This window comes from Anguilla rostrata, chromosome 12 (genome assembly GCF_018555375.3).
Source record: "Anguilla rostrata isolate EN2019 chromosome 12, ASM1855537v3, whole genome shotgun sequence".
NCBI lineage: Eukaryota > Metazoa > Chordata > Actinopteri > Anguilliformes > Anguillidae > Anguilla > Anguilla rostrata.
In genome coordinates, this window is record NC_057944.1 from 32,199,447 (window position 1) to 32,218,710 (window position 19,264).

The 19,264-nt window shown below is 48.5% G+C and overlaps 1 protein-coding gene across 1 annotated transcript in view; it reads left to right on the forward strand.

Annotated features, from left to right (window-relative positions):
* cog6 (component of oligomeric golgi complex 6) overlaps nucleotides 1-19,264 on the forward strand; it is a 38,545-nt gene that overhangs the window by 10,092 nt on the left and 9,189 nt on the right. Inside the window, exons 5-16 of the mRNA XM_064301733.1 lie at nucleotides 4,545-4,656; nucleotides 4,775-4,857; nucleotides 6,160-6,230; nucleotides 6,692-6,785; nucleotides 9,727-9,855; nucleotides 10,990-11,081; nucleotides 12,669-12,733; nucleotides 13,433-13,524; nucleotides 14,038-14,155; nucleotides 15,966-16,097; nucleotides 16,565-16,732; nucleotides 18,346-18,453. Coding sequence (XP_064157803.1) covers nucleotides 4,545-4,656; nucleotides 4,775-4,857; nucleotides 6,160-6,230; nucleotides 6,692-6,785; nucleotides 9,727-9,855; nucleotides 10,990-11,081; nucleotides 12,669-12,733; nucleotides 13,433-13,524; nucleotides 14,038-14,155; nucleotides 15,966-16,097; nucleotides 16,565-16,732; nucleotides 18,346-18,453 — 1,264 coding nt within the window. The remainder of the gene's footprint in view (nucleotides 1-4,544; nucleotides 4,657-4,774; nucleotides 4,858-6,159; nucleotides 6,231-6,691; nucleotides 6,786-9,726; nucleotides 9,856-10,989; nucleotides 11,082-12,668; nucleotides 12,734-13,432; nucleotides 13,525-14,037; nucleotides 14,156-15,965; nucleotides 16,098-16,564; nucleotides 16,733-18,345; nucleotides 18,454-19,264) is intronic.

A 19,264-nucleotide genomic window follows, 5' to 3' on the forward strand; every position in this document is an offset into this window, starting at 1 on the left:
GAAACAATCCTGCGCGAGCTAGCTCAGATAACTGCTATTTATGTCGGAGTTAAATGTAGCGTCTGAGGCTGCGCTGTTTTAAGGGTGCGATTTCCCCTGTTTGTGATGTGCTGTTAATAAGAGCGCGCGGGACCAACCGTCAGCGGTCACACGGCTCGGTGAAAATATCACTTTAAATGTGGGAGTTTTTAATTTGGGATTTAACACCCGGAACTTTTTTGGAGCGTGTATTCTCGTTCTCTCACGCTGTTAATTATAATAATGATAAAAGTGCTAAAAATGGCCTTATATAGTGCCTTCCGCAGTCCCACAGCTCTTCACGGTAGTTCTGCACAAAGAAAAACTGCTGCACAGGCAGTATATCATGGGCTGAAGATTGATTGGCCACGCTCAGATATAATTTCACCGGGCTTTCACAGAGATTTTCTTTTTTGAAGAGGAAGAAGAAGCTAAGAAATATCGGGCAGCACCGTGTGCCACAGACCCGTGTGTGGGCCACAGACCCATGTGTGGCTGTAGCTTCCGCACACGGGGAGTTACTGAGTAAACGCCAGCCTTATGAGCGTGTTGGGCAGCTGGAAGGCTGGTGAGCGCACTCGCATATTTGTCTAAATAAACAAACGGCACCGACGTGTGCTGCTGACACTGCTGTTTCACTGGGTGATTATGAGGCACAGGCACACACACTCACGCACACACACACACACACACACGCACACACACACACACACACACGCGCACCATGTGCACATCAGTGTTTCCACACACCTGTGTTTCCACACACATGCACACACACGAGCACACGCGCAAGCACACACACAATCACACACATACATGTACACACGCGCGCACACACAGACATGCAAGCACATACACAGACACACGTGCACACACACACGTACACACACATGCACTCATACTCACACACACACACACACACACACACACAGGTGTCAGGTAGTGCAGGTTCGGCTCCCTCTGCATGGGTTGAGGCGGATGTTTTACGGCTGTGCTGTGCTGTGCTGTGCCGTGCTGGCTGAGTGGCGGTGTGCCAGGTGCACAGCACCGGAGCGGAGGAGTCGCTCATAACGTAACTCAGCACAATAAGAAACACAACATTAACTCAGCCTTAAAGAGAGGCGTGAAGCGCAGGCACAGGCACAGGCACAGCATAACAAGGTCCCTCCCGACAGGCAAAACACAGGCGCAGCGAGCACAGGAATGCACAGGCCGCCCCCTCCTCACAGGTGACGCTGGAGCGAGGGAGAGTGTATGACGGGGTTCCAGCGGCCCGGCTCGGCCTCTTGGGTCCGCTCGCTTTGCGCTCCGGACGCTCATCGCTAATTAAACACGGCGTTCAGCTGCAGTTCGGCTCACCCTGAAACGCAGCCGTCATGTTTTACAGTGCCGCTCTGGGACCTGCGAGCCTTCCACTGTTCGGCGTGGGGGCCGGTGATGCGTGCGTAAAAGAATTATGATTTTATTTGTGTATTTCTTAAAATCTCCGTGCTCTGGACATTTTCTTTAAAAAGAAGGAAGAAAGCGAAGTGTTTTTGAGGGCGGTGGTATTTTTCCTCATTTATATTAGACGTTAGTGTCCTATAATGATGTGACAGGCTCGCCTCTGTCGTCACGGTAACCCTTGTGTCCCTCACGGTGGACGTTATTGATTTATTAAGGCAGACGAGTTAGTTGTAAACAGGGAGTGATGGCTGAAATAAAGAGATATCTATCAACAGGCTGAGGATTCAGTCACCGTGGAGACACCTTGGCAGGTGGGCGGAGTCATTTCTCAGCCTTTCTATATTAAGGCCAGCGCCCCCAAAACATCACATAAGGGCTCCTCAGCACAAATTAATGGAGCGCGCCGGATGTATCAATTATGAAATGGCACGTCTCATGTGTATTCATGTACGAAGCCCCCACATAAAGCTGCTGTTGAATCGTGAATCCCTCTCGCACGTTCTGGGTGGGGATGAGGTGGGGGGGGGGGGGTGTAACGTGACATATTTGGGTCATAAAATTTCACTGCCATCGCGGGACAGTTCCTCATCTCTTCCTTCGCTTCGCTCAGCTGATCTTGCCGTCTTTCTCTCTCTTTGTTCTTTTCGTTATCGCGCCTCGATTGGCCCACAGAACGTTCTGCACGGAAGCAAATTTAACGCAGACAATTTGTGAGCTTTTGTCACGTCGCGAGTAATCAGTGACTTCTCTGACTTCTAATGAGAGAGGGCGAGAGAAAGAGAAAGAGAGACAATGAGAGGGAGAGAGAGAGAGAGAGAGAGAGGGTGTCACAGGGTGATGAAATTAGGAGAAACGGGACCTACATCTTTGCTATATATTTGACATCATTGTAGCTTATGAATCGTTTCTGCGGTGATTTTATCGCCCGTGACAATGGCAGCCTGGGAACCTGAGTTTTCGGGGAGAGTGAGGGAGCCTGGCTGACCGAGGTGCTTTGTGCGATGGAGGGAATAGATAGACGAGGAACAAAAGAGGGAGGTGGCGGAGGAGATGACAAAAGAGAGATAAAAATTGAGAGACTGGGCGAGCGGAGGAGGGAGAGAATGCTAGGCCTGGAGCTCTGACCTCACCGCCGACTCTGACCTTGAGTTCCCTCCCAGAGGGGGACCGTTGCCATGGCCATCCTTTGTATCCGGGGACCCACCTCTGTCGGGGTACCCCCGGACGGACGGCCGTTCTCTCAGTTCACTGCTCTCTGGTTCTTATCCCTCGCTTATTCCCTCTCACTTCATCTCTTCGCTTCATTTCTGCACCCCTCTCCCCTCACCTGATCCCCCTTTCGTCTTTCAGAGTTTGCGGAGGTACCGTCCGCTTATCTGGAACCCTGAAACTGTTTTTTTAACTGCGACCATGCAGCCAATTACACGGCTGCTTAAAATTCACATCCTGCAAATGCGATGCTCATGCATCCGGCAAACTTCACCCTCAGCACTTCTCTTGTTTGCAAAACCCAACCCAGCGTATAGATACTTTATTAAATTAATTTGGAAAATATTCATAATTTATAGCTTCAATTTACGTTCACTGCAGGAAACAAGAGGGGGAAAAAAAATCAGCCTTTATGAAAATTAAGCTTACTCAAATCACGTTATGTATATATTTATATGATATATTGTTATGTAGCCTATTTTTTTCCTTTTTTAGGCCTCTATTTAGGGAAGTGTCACATTGTCGGTATTGCTATTGCGAAAAGAAGGGGCCTCAAATGTCGGTGATACTGCTTCTCGGCTCTGTGAATTGCTTTGCGCATCCAGGAAAGCGCAAACAGCCTGGGGTGTTCGTCTGACTGGGGAGCGAGCTAAAAACAGCAGCGAGCTGCTTGGCGAGCTTACAGTAAGCGTGAAGCAAGCTGTCAGGCTACAGTACTCCGCCTCTCTGTCCCGTTTGATAATGGAAAGGTGAACAAAGAGAGGTTTGCCGCCACCTTGTGGCCGTGCGGTGGTAGTTCGGGCTTTGTGCTTCGGGCTGAGAAACGGGCGGGTTTGTGCTGACTCTGGGAGATTGCGACGAGGCGAGGTGCGAAAATCGCGCGGGATCGAAAAATAAATGGGGTTTAAAATATATGGCGGCAATAAAAGGGAGAATTTATAAATACACGTGTGGCTGTGAAAAATGCGTAGTTAAGGAAGCTGTAGATTACAGGGTTTTACATGGAAAAGAAGCTGAATGAGCTGTGTGAATCACAGATAAAATATGAGCTCCCCTGAATGCAAGGCAGCATGAAGTCAGTCATTATACCCCCCCCCCCCCCCTTCCCTCAGGCTCTTTCCCTCTTATTCTCATCTCTTTCCCTCTCCCTCCCCATCTCTTTCCCTCTATCTTTTCTCTTTGCTTCCTTCCCTTCTCCCCTTCTCTCTCTCTCTCTTCTTCATTCTCTCTGCTTCTCTCTGGAGTTCTCTCAGTCCCTCTGTCTCCCTGGGCCAGCTTCCTTCCTAAGTTATGTGTCATTGTATAATCAAAAGCAGAATAGCAGCGGATGAAAAAATTCCACAGAATTACGGTCTGGATGAGTTGTGTGAGACACGCTGAAGCAGCGCTGGCGGTAGCCATGTAGCCGTTTCTCTTCTCTCCTTTATAGCGCACTGTTGTGTTTACAGCGTGCTGCATCAGTGCCTCTGTCTCCCCTACATGATTGACCTGCCTGGCGGGACACACCTTCTGTTACCTGTCTGTCTGTGCTTCACTGTTACCTCAGTCTGTCTGTGCTTCACTGTTACCTCAGTCTGTCTGTGCTTCTCTGTTACCTCTGTCTGTCTGTGCTTCACTGTTACCTCAGTCTGTCTGTGCTTCACTCTTACCTCAGTCGGTCTGTGCTTCACTGTTTCCTCTGTCTGTCTGTGCTTCACTGTTTCCTCAGTCTGTCTGTGCTTCACTGTTACCTCTGTCTGTCTGTGCTTCACTGTTACCTCAGTCTGTCTGTGCTTCACTGTTACCTCAGTCTGTCTGTGCTTCACTGTTACCTCAGTCTGTCTGTGCTTCACTGTTTCCTCAGTCGGTCTGTGCTTCTCTCCTCCCCTCAGTCACCGGCTGGAGGTTCGAGCGCAGGTGGCCCAGGCCTTTCTCTCCAAGTTCCAGCTGTCCAGCGAGGAGATGGCCACGCTGCGCGGGGCTCGCGACGCCCCCGTCACCGAGGTAACGGCACGCCCCGAACACTGGAAGCGGGCCGTGTCCTGTGAAACAGGAAGCGAAACGCGGTGTCTCCAGGAAGTAGTTGCCGACGGCTGATGTTGTGCTGTGCTCTCCCCGGCAGGATTTCTTCAGGGCGCTCAGTAGGGTGAAGCACATCCATGAAGATGTGAAGATTCTGCTGAGGACCAATCAGCAGACAGCAGGGTGAGCCCCTTTCAAACGGACGCTGATTCAGCTCAGAGCCAGATTCAGTGCGACCAACAGTACATAACAAGCTCATAAAGCCTCCATTAGACCTGTATAAGCATTCATAAGCACTCATTCTGACTGACGTAGACTGTCATTGGATGACTTATGTTATCATCCATGTCTTAAGCCACGGTGGCATACCAAATCGCAGCATCATAATAGCGTTGTTTATGACAAGAATGAGGACATGGTACACCCTGGCATTATTTGCTGAAGTGTTTATGAATGCAATAAAAGCGCTCATGAAAACATAAAATGTTTTTATTTTATTAAATTGTTACAGAAAATGCCACTGCACGCAAAGCGCTGGATCAGAGCTATGTTTAATCTAGACTTCAGCATATTTCTGTCATACCAAACTTCACTGGCACTTACTACAGTATGATTATCGTCAGCATAGTTGCGTGTGATGTGTGTACAAGTGATGGGTGTGTATCTCTCTACATGGTGACATGGGCGGGGAAATTAACTGGCGGATGTCAAGCCAAGAAGAGATAGTAAATCTCATTGTGAACAGGAACACGCTCAATTCACCTCAATCATTCCTAAATGCATAAATATACAGTCATCTTTATATGTTTTATAACTGAATTAGCGCTCAGTTTATGACTCGGTCTGCAATTTATGTGCGATCATAACTCATTTTGTGCAGCATTATAACAGATAACAGACACTGCGGAGTTTAATAACACTAGCCTCGTCGCTGGGAAAAAGTAAAGCCAGGTGTCAATCAATGCATGCGGCTCCGCCTCTTCTCTTACTGGGCGGGTGAAGATTGAAGGCTAGTTCACCATTCAGTTTGTTAAAATTTCAGTTTAGTGCCGCTATGCTTGCACAGAATTCCAGTTGTACAGTATGTGAAAACTGGGGCTAGTACAATAGACTGTCACTAATATTTACATACATGTGTATTGTTTGCAGTAGATTCAAATCAGAGATCTAAAGCTTAATCAAAGAAACATCTGCGTCTAATGTTTAGTCTAATCACGTCTGACGTTCTTGGAGCATCTGATTCAACAAACAAGTTAAATGTTATTACAGAGGCTTTGTGTGATTTTCCAGTCAGAGGTAAGCTTTGCCGTATCTGGGCCAGTGCAGTTTAATTTGGGCAGGCAGTGTTTCTCTCAGTCTTGCCCTACCAGGCCAGTGTGGGAGAAGTTCATGCGGGACCCTGCGCTGTAGGCACTGGGATGCTGGATGACTGCATGAGCTCAGTGGGGAAAGGAGTGAGGGGGTTTTTCTGTGATTTATCTGCAGACTGGAGATCATGGAGCAGATGGCAGTGCTGCAGGAGACTTCCTACGAGCAGCTGTACCGCTGGGCTCAGAGTGAGTACTGTTACAATGAATTAACACTGAGTTAACACTAGCTCAGAGTGAGAATTAACACTGGCTCAGAGTGAGTACTGTCACACAGAATTAACACTGAGTTAACGCTGGCTCAGAGTGAGTATTAACACTGGCTCAGAGTGAGAATTAACACTGGCTCAGAGTGAGTATTAACGCTGGCTCAGAGTGAGAATTAACACTGGCTCAGAGTGAGTACTGTCACACAGAATTAACACTGGCTCAGAGTGAGTATTAACACTGGCTCTGAGTGAATTAATGCCAAGATAGAATTAGCACATTGAGTGAGAGCGCTGTCACTCATTCCTTCTTCAAATTTACTTTATTGGCACAAAAGTATAAGGATGCAAAGCAATAACCCCCAAAAAAGTAGAAAAATATTTTCAAAAAGGCAGGAAAACTTAGTATTTAACAAAAAAGTTGAATGTTCTCTGTGTTTGCAGATGAGTGTCGCGGTCTGACCCAGGAGACATGTGACATCTCCCCAGTGCTCAGCCAAGCCATGGAGGCTCTACAGGACCGGCCCATCCTCTACAAGTCAGTACTGCCCAGCGCTAACAACCAGACTCAGCCATAAGACCATCAGAATATACAGCCTTCAGAACAGGCCGTTCAGCCCATCGAACCTCGTCATTTACCTGCAGCTGCAAGCAGGTCCCCAAGCACCGGCTGTCGGCTAAGTGGCCGAGTACAGATCTGTTAGGCCGGCTACTTTTATATAGAGCCATCATTCATTTCTCAAGACTGAAGGGGACAAAAAGTCCAGCTTAGCTATTGGCTCAACAGCATGACAAACATGTTGCTAACCTGCACAATCCAATCAGGCACTTTTTTAACCCTTTAACTTATAAAATCACAAATATGTGATTAGAATGTTCTTAACTGAACATTTTAGTGCAGATGTGAAAATCACTACTGGTAGTGGTAACTGAAATTAATGGAGTTCTAGAACACTGACTTGGAAAAAACACCCCAAAAATCCTACTCTTCAAAGGGTTAACTTCCTTATATTAACGTCAATAAAAGAACCACATCTCTCTCTTTTTCCCCTCTCACAGAGCAGTTTCTTCTGCTCTGCGGTCATGAAACTAAGTGTTTCTGGGAAAGGATTAAAGTGCACTCATTCTGAGATGACACTTGCAGCGAATAGGATTGAGCGCAGCTCCTGGTCTTTGTTGGGTATTAGCTGCAATATTACAGACCTGCCACAAGGGGTCAGGCCAAGTACTCTCCTGAATCTCCTTTGCGGGGATTTCTAAGTTTAAGGTTTCTGAAAGAAGGTAGATAAGGGAAGTTGGTATTCTAGTGCAGTATTGAAGGCCAGAAACCCTATGAGCTCTCGTGGTTTAGGATTTCCCTTCTGTTCATGTGACTGGATGACTAGGCATTGTGCAGATGTGACTTTGGCTGGTGAACGCTGTGCTAGCTAGTATACGCTAACTGTTTATGACATGAGTCAGCATATCTTCCTCTTTGTCCGGCGCAGATGACCTCATAGAGTGAGTGATCTTTGACCCCCTGAGGACACCAAGTGACCTCACAGATGGGAAGATAATTTCCACCGAGGATCTCAAACACCGAGAAATCCGAGCGGGTCAAGGCATCTGCTGGATTTCGGCTGCATTTTCCACGCTCACGCGCTGACCTGAAGCCATCTATTGGCTAAAGAGTTTGCTGACCAGGGCCTAATCCGGCTGCTGTTTGAAAGGAAATGACAGAAACCTGCGGACACTGAGGCCCTCCTAGACTGGAGGCTGATCTGACTTGGTGGGCAGGAGACCTCAAAGTGAATGATCATCAGCACTTTTTAGGGCCTGGGTTTTCAACAGGGGGTCCGCAGACCCCTGGGGGGGTCCTGGAAGGTACTGTAGGGGGTCCCTGGCTAGTCTTGACCTGCACTGACCACATGTAGATTTATAACTGCTTATGAGCGGTAGGTGAAAGGCCTTCTGTCTGCCTGTCAAAGCCTCAGGCCTGTGAGGCTTCTCCTCATCCTCCGTTAGGCCTGAGGAATGTAGAGCTTTTACCCTGGGAGGTAGTGTTCCTTTCTTATCAGAGGCCGGTGTGCCGAAGATTCTGGGAACCCTCCCCACATATTGTTTCCAGTGTGGGAAAGTGGGAAATATTTGGGTTTGTTCTCGTCCCTGGTTTCCCTCCTTGCGTTTCTTCTTACACTATCAGGAGAGGGTGGTTAGATTTTCGATTTCCCAGAAATGAACCGCATGCTATATTTTAAACAGTTGGATGAGATTCCACTACATCGGGCGTATTTATTTACTCGAGCTCAGTTCATTCAGAGTTGAGTAAAAGAATGTGAGGAATGAATCATTGAATCATATTCAGTGCCCATTAAAGGCACGGATTCATTATTAAATATTATTCCAGTGGAACCATTTACAATTTAGGCATGTAAATGCTTTTAGCCAAAACAATATACAGAAGGTGCATTAAAGCATTCAATGAAACAACCACAAAAGTTAGGGATAAGTAAAGCTAGAGTCAACCCAGTGCCAAAACCTCTCTATAATGGGGTGTGTCTGAGTGACTTTTTCTCATCAGACCACCTGTAGTATTCAGTATGCTGATACACAGCTGGCTTAGGGAGCTGCAGGTGCGATCAGCCATTCTGGATGCGCTTATTAATGTCTGTGAAGAGAACACAGCCGCAATTTAAACGCGTCATCGTTGTTTGTTACATGGTCATTAAGCTGGATGCTAGGATCAGGCTTGCGCTCATTTCTGCACATGTGCAGTCATGACACCGACTGCTTCTCCAGCCAATCCGCTGCGGCTGTGGTTAATGCACGTTGACCTGGTCTCAGTGTGGTCTGGGATGCAAAAGGTTCTGATGTCACCTAAACAAGAAGGCCCATGTATTAAGAAATAAACACCAAATGAGGTGAATTTGGTGTCCGTGGCAACAGTGTTACACTCTGACACCGATTATGTTTTCTTTGCTGTTCTTTTCACTGAAGTCAGTCTGCCCTCTTCTTCCTCTAACTTATCACCTTGTCCTCCCTGAAAACCACATTTCCCAGAATGCATCTGACCCAGATGGTCACTTCAGCCTCAAGGCCAGGGAGTGGGGAAAACTCTGGGATTCCTGTAATCTCTCACACCGAACCGCCTCCTTCTCCTCCACACTGGCTACTGTTTAGTCTGATACAGGTCACTCGCAGCCGTTAGACCAAAACAACCCCCCGGTCCCGGGGGCTGTTTTCGCCCGTGAGCGAACCGCAGACCCGCTCTCCGAAAAACAGACGCACGCATTCTCATGGAGGCTCCGTTCCGATGCACCTCTGAAACTCAGAGAAATTCACTTCATAAATTGAAATGGAAAACAATGCCCATCGTGTCTTATGAGGGCGTTTCAGTTGGACTGAATTGACTGAGTTGTAATGGAATTGACCCATTCTGTGTCCTCCACTGATCTTTCATTTCATTTAATTCCCCCCACCTTTCTCTCTTTTTTCGGCAGGTACACTCTGGACGAGTTCGGGACGGCCCGGAGATGCGCCGTGGTGCGAGGCTTCATTGACGCCCTAACGCGGGGGGGTTCTGGGGGTACCCCGCGTCCCATAGAGATGCACTCCCACGACCCTCTGAGGTAATCCACACATCTGATATGAATGAAAGCACTGCTTTTCCTGCACCAGCGGGTGTATTAGCAGGTGTTATTAGCCTGCCATTGTGTCTCAGGCAGTGAGGAGTCCGTCTCAGTAAACTGAATGTATTACCCAAAGGTGAGCCCTCTCAGTGCTAGTCTGAGTATTGAGGGGAAGCTGAATTGATGTCCGTGCCGAACGTGCTAGACCACGATAGCGGTGCGTCTCCACACGGGCGCGGCGGGCCCCGTAAGGAGAACCGGCGCTCGCTCTCCTTAGCGAGCCGCGCGCGGTAGTGCGGCACACGGGCGGACGCGCTCGACCGGGCTGCGGGCGCCGGAGGCTTCACAGAATCAGCCGGAGCGGGTTCACAGAAGACTCGCCGCTATGGGCTGGGGGGGGGAGAGGAGTCCGCGTCTTCCCCCTGCCCTCCCCCCGGCCTCCCCCCGACCTCGTCCCCACTTACAGGAATTATTTGGGTCTAACGAGGCCTCTTCTTGGAACGTTGCTGTGTTTGGAACATGCTGTCACCTGCGGTCCCGTCACACGTATCGACTGTTCTGAGAATTAAAGTGTTTCAGCCTCTCCCTCCCTCTTTCGCTCTCTCGTCCTCTGTCTGTCTGTCTGTCTGTCTGTCTCTTTGTTTTTCTCTCTTATTTCTCTCTCTCACCCTACCTCTATGTCTCTCTCTGTCCCTGCCTCTATGTCTCTCCCCCCCCCATCTCTCTCTCTCTGCCTACCTCTCTTTCTCTTTCTCCCTCCTTTTAATCGCATTGCTCTTTGGCTGACCCTGTTTGTGGGTCAGTGCCAGTTCAGTGTTGTTCAGATCTCTAATGTTCTGCAAAGGCACATTCAACACATGTCTCCTGCCCCCCCCCCCTGTGAGCCCAGTCACAAAAATGAGCTAAAATGCAAGCACTCCCTGCCCCCCCCCCAGTTCCCCACCACATCTCCACCCCCCCTCTTCCAAACTCTCCCAGGCCTCTGGGCTTCATTCAAAAGGCAGAGCGCATCACACAAAAATCCACAAAGAGCACAGTGGGAGGTGGAGTGCAGAGCTTGAGACTTTGAATTGCGTTTTGACAAGCTCTGGACTACAACTCCCATCTGCCTCCTTTGTTTTGCCATCCTTGCAGGTACGTCGGGGACATGCTAGCCTGGCTGCACCAGGCCACCGCGTCTGAGAAGGAGCATCTGGAAGCCCTGCTAAAGCAGGTCACCATGCAGGGTAGACAAAAGCTTCATTTTTACTCATTCATTCATTCATTCATTCATTCAATCTTATCAGCATTTGTTACTCATAAGCTGAAACTGTGATCGTTGCATTTTTCAGGATGGTTACAGTATCATACCGTCATAAACCCAGTCCATGACATACCTAGCTGGTTCAACTTTGGTATCATGACTAAATTTGTCACCGCTGGCTGAAATGCCATTACAAGGGTATGTTGGTTTTTCAAGGCAAGCTGGTTAGCCTGGTAGCTTTTCTGAAAAATTGGAAGGATGATTTCCCACCTCTGCATCATAGTAGAGTCTCCCTGGTTCAGAGACATAGTAGAGTCCCCTCCCACCATACAGTAATCATATCATTATCCGTTATACCACTTTCAAAGGGCCTTACAGTTTTCCATGGTGCAGAGTGAAGGATAACTCTCCTCACCCCTCACCCATCTGTTCTGCTTTCCCGAACGCGGGGTGGGGGGTGGGGGGGGGGGCATTTGCAGCAATGGTTAACCAGTAGCAAAAGGGGTGTGACGCTGTACTCAATGCTGATAACCTTACGCAAACACATAGCGGTTACCTTAGATAAATGGGTTCAAATGCCCTGTTTGTCTAAGATAGTGGCGTCTGATCCAGTAGTCAGCGTCCGGCTGCTTCTGGCTAGCAGACGGGCCTGTTTCCAGTGTCCCCGTTGTCCTGTCTTTTAAGAGAGTTAGCACGGGACCTGAATGATGCCACTATACGTGAAATTACGACATCACCATACGTCGACTTACAATACCGCCATACGTCAACTTACATACCGCCATACCTCAACTTACAATACCACCATACGTCAAATTACAATACCACCATACGTCAAATTACAATACCACCATACGTCAAATTACAATACCGCCATACGTCAAATTACAATCCTGGCATACATCAATTTAAAATGGCACCATGTGTCAAATTACAGTACCGCCATGTATCAAATTACAATACTGGCATACGTCAAATTGCAATACTGCCATACGTCAGATGACAGCACCGCCACATGTCAAATTGCAATAGGTAAAATGACAGTAGCGCCATACGTCAAAAGAAACTGATCAGTCCTGTTAATCCAGAACTGCTGTCAAACCTCTGGAGACGAGAGGCTGAGCCAGAGACCGTATCTCCTGCCCTTCAGTGCCTACGGCAGTCTGCCTGCTTATCTCAGCTTAACCGTCTGAGCAAAGTGCCTAATACTGTTAGGAAGTTTGCCCCTCCGGGATGTGGTCCAGCAGCACATTACCCACAGACTGGAGCCCGTCGGTCACCGTGAACCCACACTGGGATCCCGCCAGAGGAGGAGGGGCTCCTCCTATGTGACACTTAGGGAGTTATTCCTGCTACCGTTTTCTTTGTTGCTTTTTTGGGGGGGGGTTTGGCCCGGGGTGTACCATGAAGCGTATTGTGACGGACGTTTCGTAAAAATACGCCACATAAGTGCATTTTGGTTTGTTTTTTTATTTGGTTTTGGGGCACAAAAACCGCACTCCTGAACCTGAGCAGTTGTGTGAAGGTTATAGATGTTAATACGTGACTATGGTTTCACCGTTACCCTCAGGGGTGGAGGAGAACATGCAGGAAGTGGTCGGACACATCACTGAGGGCGTCTGCAGGCCGCTGAAGGTGGGTGGAGCTTAAACAGCAGACCGGCCGTTGGCTTGGAAAGCATGCTTGGGCTGACTGTATAGAGCTCTGGTAGTTGACTTCACACAATCCCTGCATGCATCTGCCTTGATCAAAACTGCGCCATATTGGCAGGAATCTGCGAATACCACTAATTCCGTGGCATTCATTTCTGTTTCATTTTTGCTTTGGTTTTAAAATGGTAGATAGTTGTTATGCCCTGGGATGTTACAACATGAGGGGGTACGGAAAAGGGAGATCAGTTTATCGGTATGCCAAAAGATCCTGTAATGCGAAAGAATGGATTTGTGCCACCTGATAATGGTACCTGTTGGCTGGCTGCAGCTAAACCATATTAAGATGACTGTTTATCATAATGATGGCTTTACAAATGGATGCTGCTGTGTAATTAAGTATTTAAGAGCAGTGAGTGGCGTGAAGGTCAGCGAGAGGTAAGCCATCCAGGTCCTGTAACCTGTCACACAACAAGGCCGGCTGTCAGAATAAATATTCTCCCCTGAAGCACAGAATACTGTGTACTGCCTGTCTGATGCAGTTCCGTATGTTGTTACCTGTAACTGATATGTTCTTAACGTCACGTTCTCGTAGATGGATTGTGGTTGATTGGCAGACTGACTGGTGTTTTTTTTTCTTGTTTAATCCCACGCTCATCTCGTCTGGACGTGATGTGTGACGCAGGTGCGCATCGAGCAGGTGATTGTGGCCGAGCCAGGGGCTGTCCTGCTCTACAAGCTGTCCAATCTGCTCAAGTTTTACCACCACACAATCAGGTACCTCCCAAAACCCTAACACAGTTACACACCTAACCTACACACAATCAGGTACCTCCCAAAACCCTAACACAGTTACACACCTAACCTACACACAATCAGGTACCTCCCAAAACCCTAACACAGTGTCACACCTAACCTACACACAATCAGGTACCTCCCAAAACCCTAACACAGTGTCACACCTAACCTACACACAATCAGGTACCTCCCAAAACCCTAACACAGTGTCACACCTAACCTACACACAACAGGTGACCTCCGAACACTACACAGTTGTCCAACCTAACCTACACACAATCAGGTACCTCCCAAAACCCTAACACAGTTACACACCTAACCCATGCGGGCACAGGCAAACTCCACACAGAAAGGCCCTAGCCTGTATTCAAACCAAGGACCTTCTTGCTGTGAGTGCACGTTCCTTGGTTTGAATTCCGGACCAAGGACTGCGTGTGCTACCCGCTGCACCACCGTGCCACCCGGGTACAGATTCTCTCTCTGTTTCTGCAGTGGCATCATTGGCACCAGCGCGGCATCCCTGCTCCTCACCATGGAGGAGATGCACGTGCTCAGCAAGAAGATGTTCTTCAACAGCCTGAGTCTGCATGCCAGCAGGCTCATGGACAAGGTGAGCGAGAGCCCATGCTGGAGCCCAACGCACTGGAACACAACGCGTTGGAGCCCAACGCACTAGAGCCCAACACGCTGGAGCCCAACGCACTGGAGCCCAACACGCTGGAGCCCAACGCACTGGCTCACTGACCTTTCACTTCCCGCGGCTAAATACTCCTCACTGGCTCCTTACGTACATCACATGCACAGCAAGGCATTGTCACTTCTTCAAAAACAGTTTCATGTCTGTACTGACTGCATGAACAAGGGTCAGCGCGACTTTTTCTCCCAGAACGTCTCATTTGTCAGGGCTCTGCTCCAAACAGACACACCCCAGCTCACTAACCCTGATCGTTCCTGCGTTGCGCGAGAGAAATAAATGCCGCGCCCCTCGCATTTCCAGCTGCGACGCGGACGCTCCGCGGCCAGAAAGGCTTGCGGTTTCCACGGAAGCGGCCGGTAAACAGCCCGGGATGCGCTGGGCGTTGTGAGCGCGTGACGGTCGGGCAGGAGCACCACATCAGCCCGCTCGCGAGGGGGGGCGGGGGGGGCGGGGGAAGAGGCTTAAATTAGAGTCAAAACAGCCCTGAACACAGACGGACGCCGGTGCGGGGCGCAGCGTTTCCCCGGACGATCGATGCGAGCGGCGGGTCGCCGCGGTGAAGGTCTCCCCGCGTCGCCTCTGACAGAATTATCCGCTTAGAGCGAGCGGCGCTAATCGAATCGCGGGGGGTTTAAGGCATCACACATCGCTTCCAGCCCCGGCCGGAGCTGTGAGCTCCTAATAACCAGCCGTGTTACTGAGACGGCTGTGAAACCCGACACAGGAGGCGGTTTAAAAATACAAAAAAAAAGGATACGAGAGTTACTTGAAAGACAAATTAATAAAAGGGATTGACAAATTAGGTTAATATGTGCACCAGGGGTGGGCAATTCCGTTTTTGGAGGGCTGGTGTGTATGCAGGGTTTTGTTTCCACCAGTTACCCTGGCTAAATGAGCTGACTGGCTGTATGCACGAACACTGGTTCTCTCGTAGATTAGATCACAGTAAAATGTTTCATGAAGGGACACAAGAGCAGTCTTCGACTGTCACTCATGCGCTTATGAAGAAATGTAGCTAAAATGTCGAATGGCTCACATGTCAGGGCTAATTAAGGAATGAAGGCCTTCGTTGCTCACCTCTGTTATAAGCTATGGAGTACTGTGCACCAGAACAGGTTGACGCGATGATGTGAGATAAGTCCACCCAAATTCCAGGGAAGTGCTTTGCTCTCAAACCAGATATTACGTCTGACGAATCGCAATCTTGTGCAGATCCAATTCTCCACGTGGACACCATGATTCCAGCCAAATTAACCATTGATTTATAGCATAACTTTGGCTAAGACTTAGAACTGATCACATTGCAAGAAAAAAAAAGTTATTTTTTAAGACATTTGAGAGACAGACAGCATTTGTGTTCGAGACTTTACATAGTCAAATATACCTGGTCTGTATACAGGGCACTGTAACAGGTGAATTGTGTTCCTGTGTAGTCCTTTAGGAAAATGGTTGAAAGTTGAGGTGGTGTTGGGTGCTTAGTCTTTTAGAAAACTGGCCATATGGTCAATGTGGTGTTGAGTGGTGTAGTCATTTAGGAAATTGGATGAAAGTTTGAGGTTGTGTTGGGTAATGTAGTCCTTTAGGAAACTGGTTGAAAGGTTGAGGTGGTGCTGTGACAGTGTACAAGCTGTAACGTACAGTAATGTGATTATGTGGCTTAGTCCTTTAAGAAGCAGGCTGAAGGGTTGAGCTGGTCTGAGGCTCTAATCTCTCCTGGTCCTAGGTGGAGCTCCCCCCGCCTGACCTGGGCCCCACGGCCTCCCTCACCCAGACGCTGTCGCTGCTCAGAGAGGTGCTGACCTCGCACGACTCCTCCATGGTCCCGCTGGACGCGCGGCAGGCAGACTTCGCCCAGGTAACACCTGCCCGGGCTCTCCAGGAGGGCCCTGGGGTCCAGAAGCCCAAGACGTTTTTTTTTCTTCTAAATAAAAGCACATGCTCATTCCTTCCCTCTGTCATCCATAGTATCCAGTGGATGATGAGTAGGTCCCTGCATACCCAAGGTCCTCAATGAAGCCCCTCAGAACATGTCCGATTTGTGTTTAGGAGTCCAGTGTTTGTTCCCTATGCTAAATAAGCTGCTATAATCAAATTAATTCTGATGCTCCAGGAAGTACTAAGCACACATATCTGCACACTCAAACTCCGACAAGTTTTCACACCCTCTGACAGCCAATAAAAGGAGAGAATGTTCAGCAATAGAGCCAAATTCGAGTGCTCCCCAGAGACCTCTTAGTGTCTGAAAAATCAGCATTCCCCCCAATAGTGAGGCAAAATAAGGAGGAAATCACCTCCCTGACGTCGGGTTTTTCCTCGGCCCAGGTCCTGTCGTGCATCCTGGACCCTCTGCTGCAGCTCTGCACGGTGTCCGCCAGCAACCTGGGCACGGCCGACATGGCGACCTACATGGTCAACTCGCTGTACATGATGAAGACCACGCTGGCGCTCTTCGAGTTCACCGACAAGCGTCTGGAGATGCTGGAGTTCCAGGTACCGTCTCCCATCTCCGAAAATCCTGTTCGCCCTCACTTCTGTGCACTTGAGGAAATGTTAGCCTCCGGTACATTCATGTAGCATTTAGTGACCTACTAGGTAAGAGGACGAAGAGATGTCTGGCTGTCAGGACACCCTTAATACTCTTGAGGGAGTTTCCTTTTGTCTTTCAAATCTGCTCAACCTGACTCTGACCTGCACAGAGAGGGGCACTTATGCCCCTGGATCAGCTCTAAGGGGAGGGTTGAGTTTGAGTGTGTAGCCTAACTGGGTTGAGGGGAGGGGGTGAGTTTGAGTTTGTAGCCTGATATGGGGGTTGAGTTTGAGTACATAGCCTGATGAGGGGGGGAGTTTGAGTCCGTAGCCTGAATGGGGGTTGAGTTTGAGTCCGTAGCCTAACGGAGTGGTTGAGTTTCAGTGCATAGGCTGATGTGGAGGTTGAGTTTCAGTGCATAGCCTAACAGGGAGTTCAGATTGAGTGGCCTGAGATTGGGGGGAGGCGGGGGTGAGCTTGAGTGCATAGCCTAATGGAGGGGTTGAGGTTGAGTCTGTATGTAGCCTACCGGGGAAGGGGGGGGGGGGTTGAGTTTGACCCTTTGTAATGTCTCCTGTTCACTGTGGTGTAGGTTCTATTTATTAAGGGAAAACTCTATTACTCCTCCTGCTAATCATTAGAAATGGAATCACACGCCCCTCCCCCCGCACCACTTCCTGTCCCCAGGGTACTGGAAATCCAGTTATTCACCTCACGCGTTTGTTCGCGTGCAGCCGTAGGTTTTGTTGTGACTGTGCTTTCCGGTTATCGGTCTTGCCGAGCTAAAACCAGGAAGTACACAGCGGTGATAAAACAGACGGGTAAGATTTAATGGACTTAGCCGCATTAGCAGTGTGCCGAGCGCGGCCACCTGTGTTAAATTCACGGCGAACAGTACACAGCGTTCCTTCTTCATCCCGTTCTTGTCTGAAGAACATATTTTAAATATGAAACACAATGTGAAACGTGTTCTCGCGACCGCTTCCTTTTTACCTATTAAGGCTTAGCCTTGCTTGTTTGCTCCAAATGTCTTCAGACTCTTCACCTCAGGCCTGTACAATTTACCATAATGATTCAGTTCTTCCAGCTTTAATTGTAACTGTCCAAATAGAATTTTTTTTGGGCAGCCACAGTGTTACATAATAGTGGAAATTTAGAATTTAATAAAGAATAAAATTAATTTGTGTCTTCCTTTTTCAGTCCAGAAGGGTATCAGGTCCTGTGTTTAATGAAAACAAGTGTCCAGATTATGGCTAAATCAGCCAATGAGGAATTAAAGGGCCTCATTTAAATGATCCTACACAATTTTTAAATGGCTACACATCTCTTGATGCACTGCAGCCAATGATTGGAGAGGGAAGGCCTATTAAACCAAATGGGTGGAGCTTTCATATGCTCACCAGTGTGAGCCAACCATTGTTTGGCTGCACGGAGCAAATTAATTTTACTGGCTCAAAACAAGTTTGCGATTAACAGCTCATTAAAGCCCCCCTCTCCCATCACTTAAAATGGCCGCCCTGTTTCAGCTTGCTGAAGTTAAACCCCCCCACCTGTATTGTGTGTCCCTGTGTGACAGATCGAGGCTCACCTGGACACCCTGATCAACGAGCAGGCCACCTACGTACTGACCCGAGCCGGGCTGAGCTACATCTACAGCTGTGTGCAGCAGCACGGAGCCGAGCAGGTGGGAGGGGCCAGGGGAGTAGGCGGGGAAACTGGAAAACCAGTCAGGGTTCTTAATGCGGTAGCATGGAGGGGTGGGAAAGTGGGTGGAGAAACTGAAAAACCAATCAGATCACTCAGCGCAGTCAACACGGATGTAATGTCACAGCTAAATTCTATGTGATTGTAAGTAGGTCTGGGTAAAAAATATCTGCCGAATGACTACGCATGTAAATGGGATGCAGCAAAAGGGCGTCCAGAAGAGCAAGTTGTTAATGAGGACCAAGGTGAAAGGCTGTTTAATTTCACTCATACATTAAATAAGTGGGCATGAAAGAACATTCCAGATTAAATTGATAAGGGGTGCAAATGGCACTGATTAACATACACAGTTGTCACACATATGCTGGCCATTCTGTCGATAGGGCAAGGCGCAAGGTCGACAGTATTTATGGGAGGGGTTTGCTCTCTGCATGGGTGGGCTGGTAGAAAAAGTAAGGAAATAACCCTAGGTTGCATAAATTTTATACAGAAAAAAACCCCACTCTGTTGCAGTCGGTACTGAAGCAGAACACTTCCCGAATTCCCTGGGCTGTCTAACGTTACAAATGTGTCACATTATTGAAGTTTCTTCACCCAAAATGTCACCGAAGACTTGTCGCACTGTGGTGAAGAGGTCATAACATAACCCAGTAGATTATTTTCAGGAAAAAAAAATCTAAAACTGAGAGTAAAAACTGGTGCTATTTAGCTATAAAAATACAACAAACAAACAAAAAAATCAGTCGTCTATACTTCCATCCTCAGCACTACACACTCGTTTCCTGAGTCTT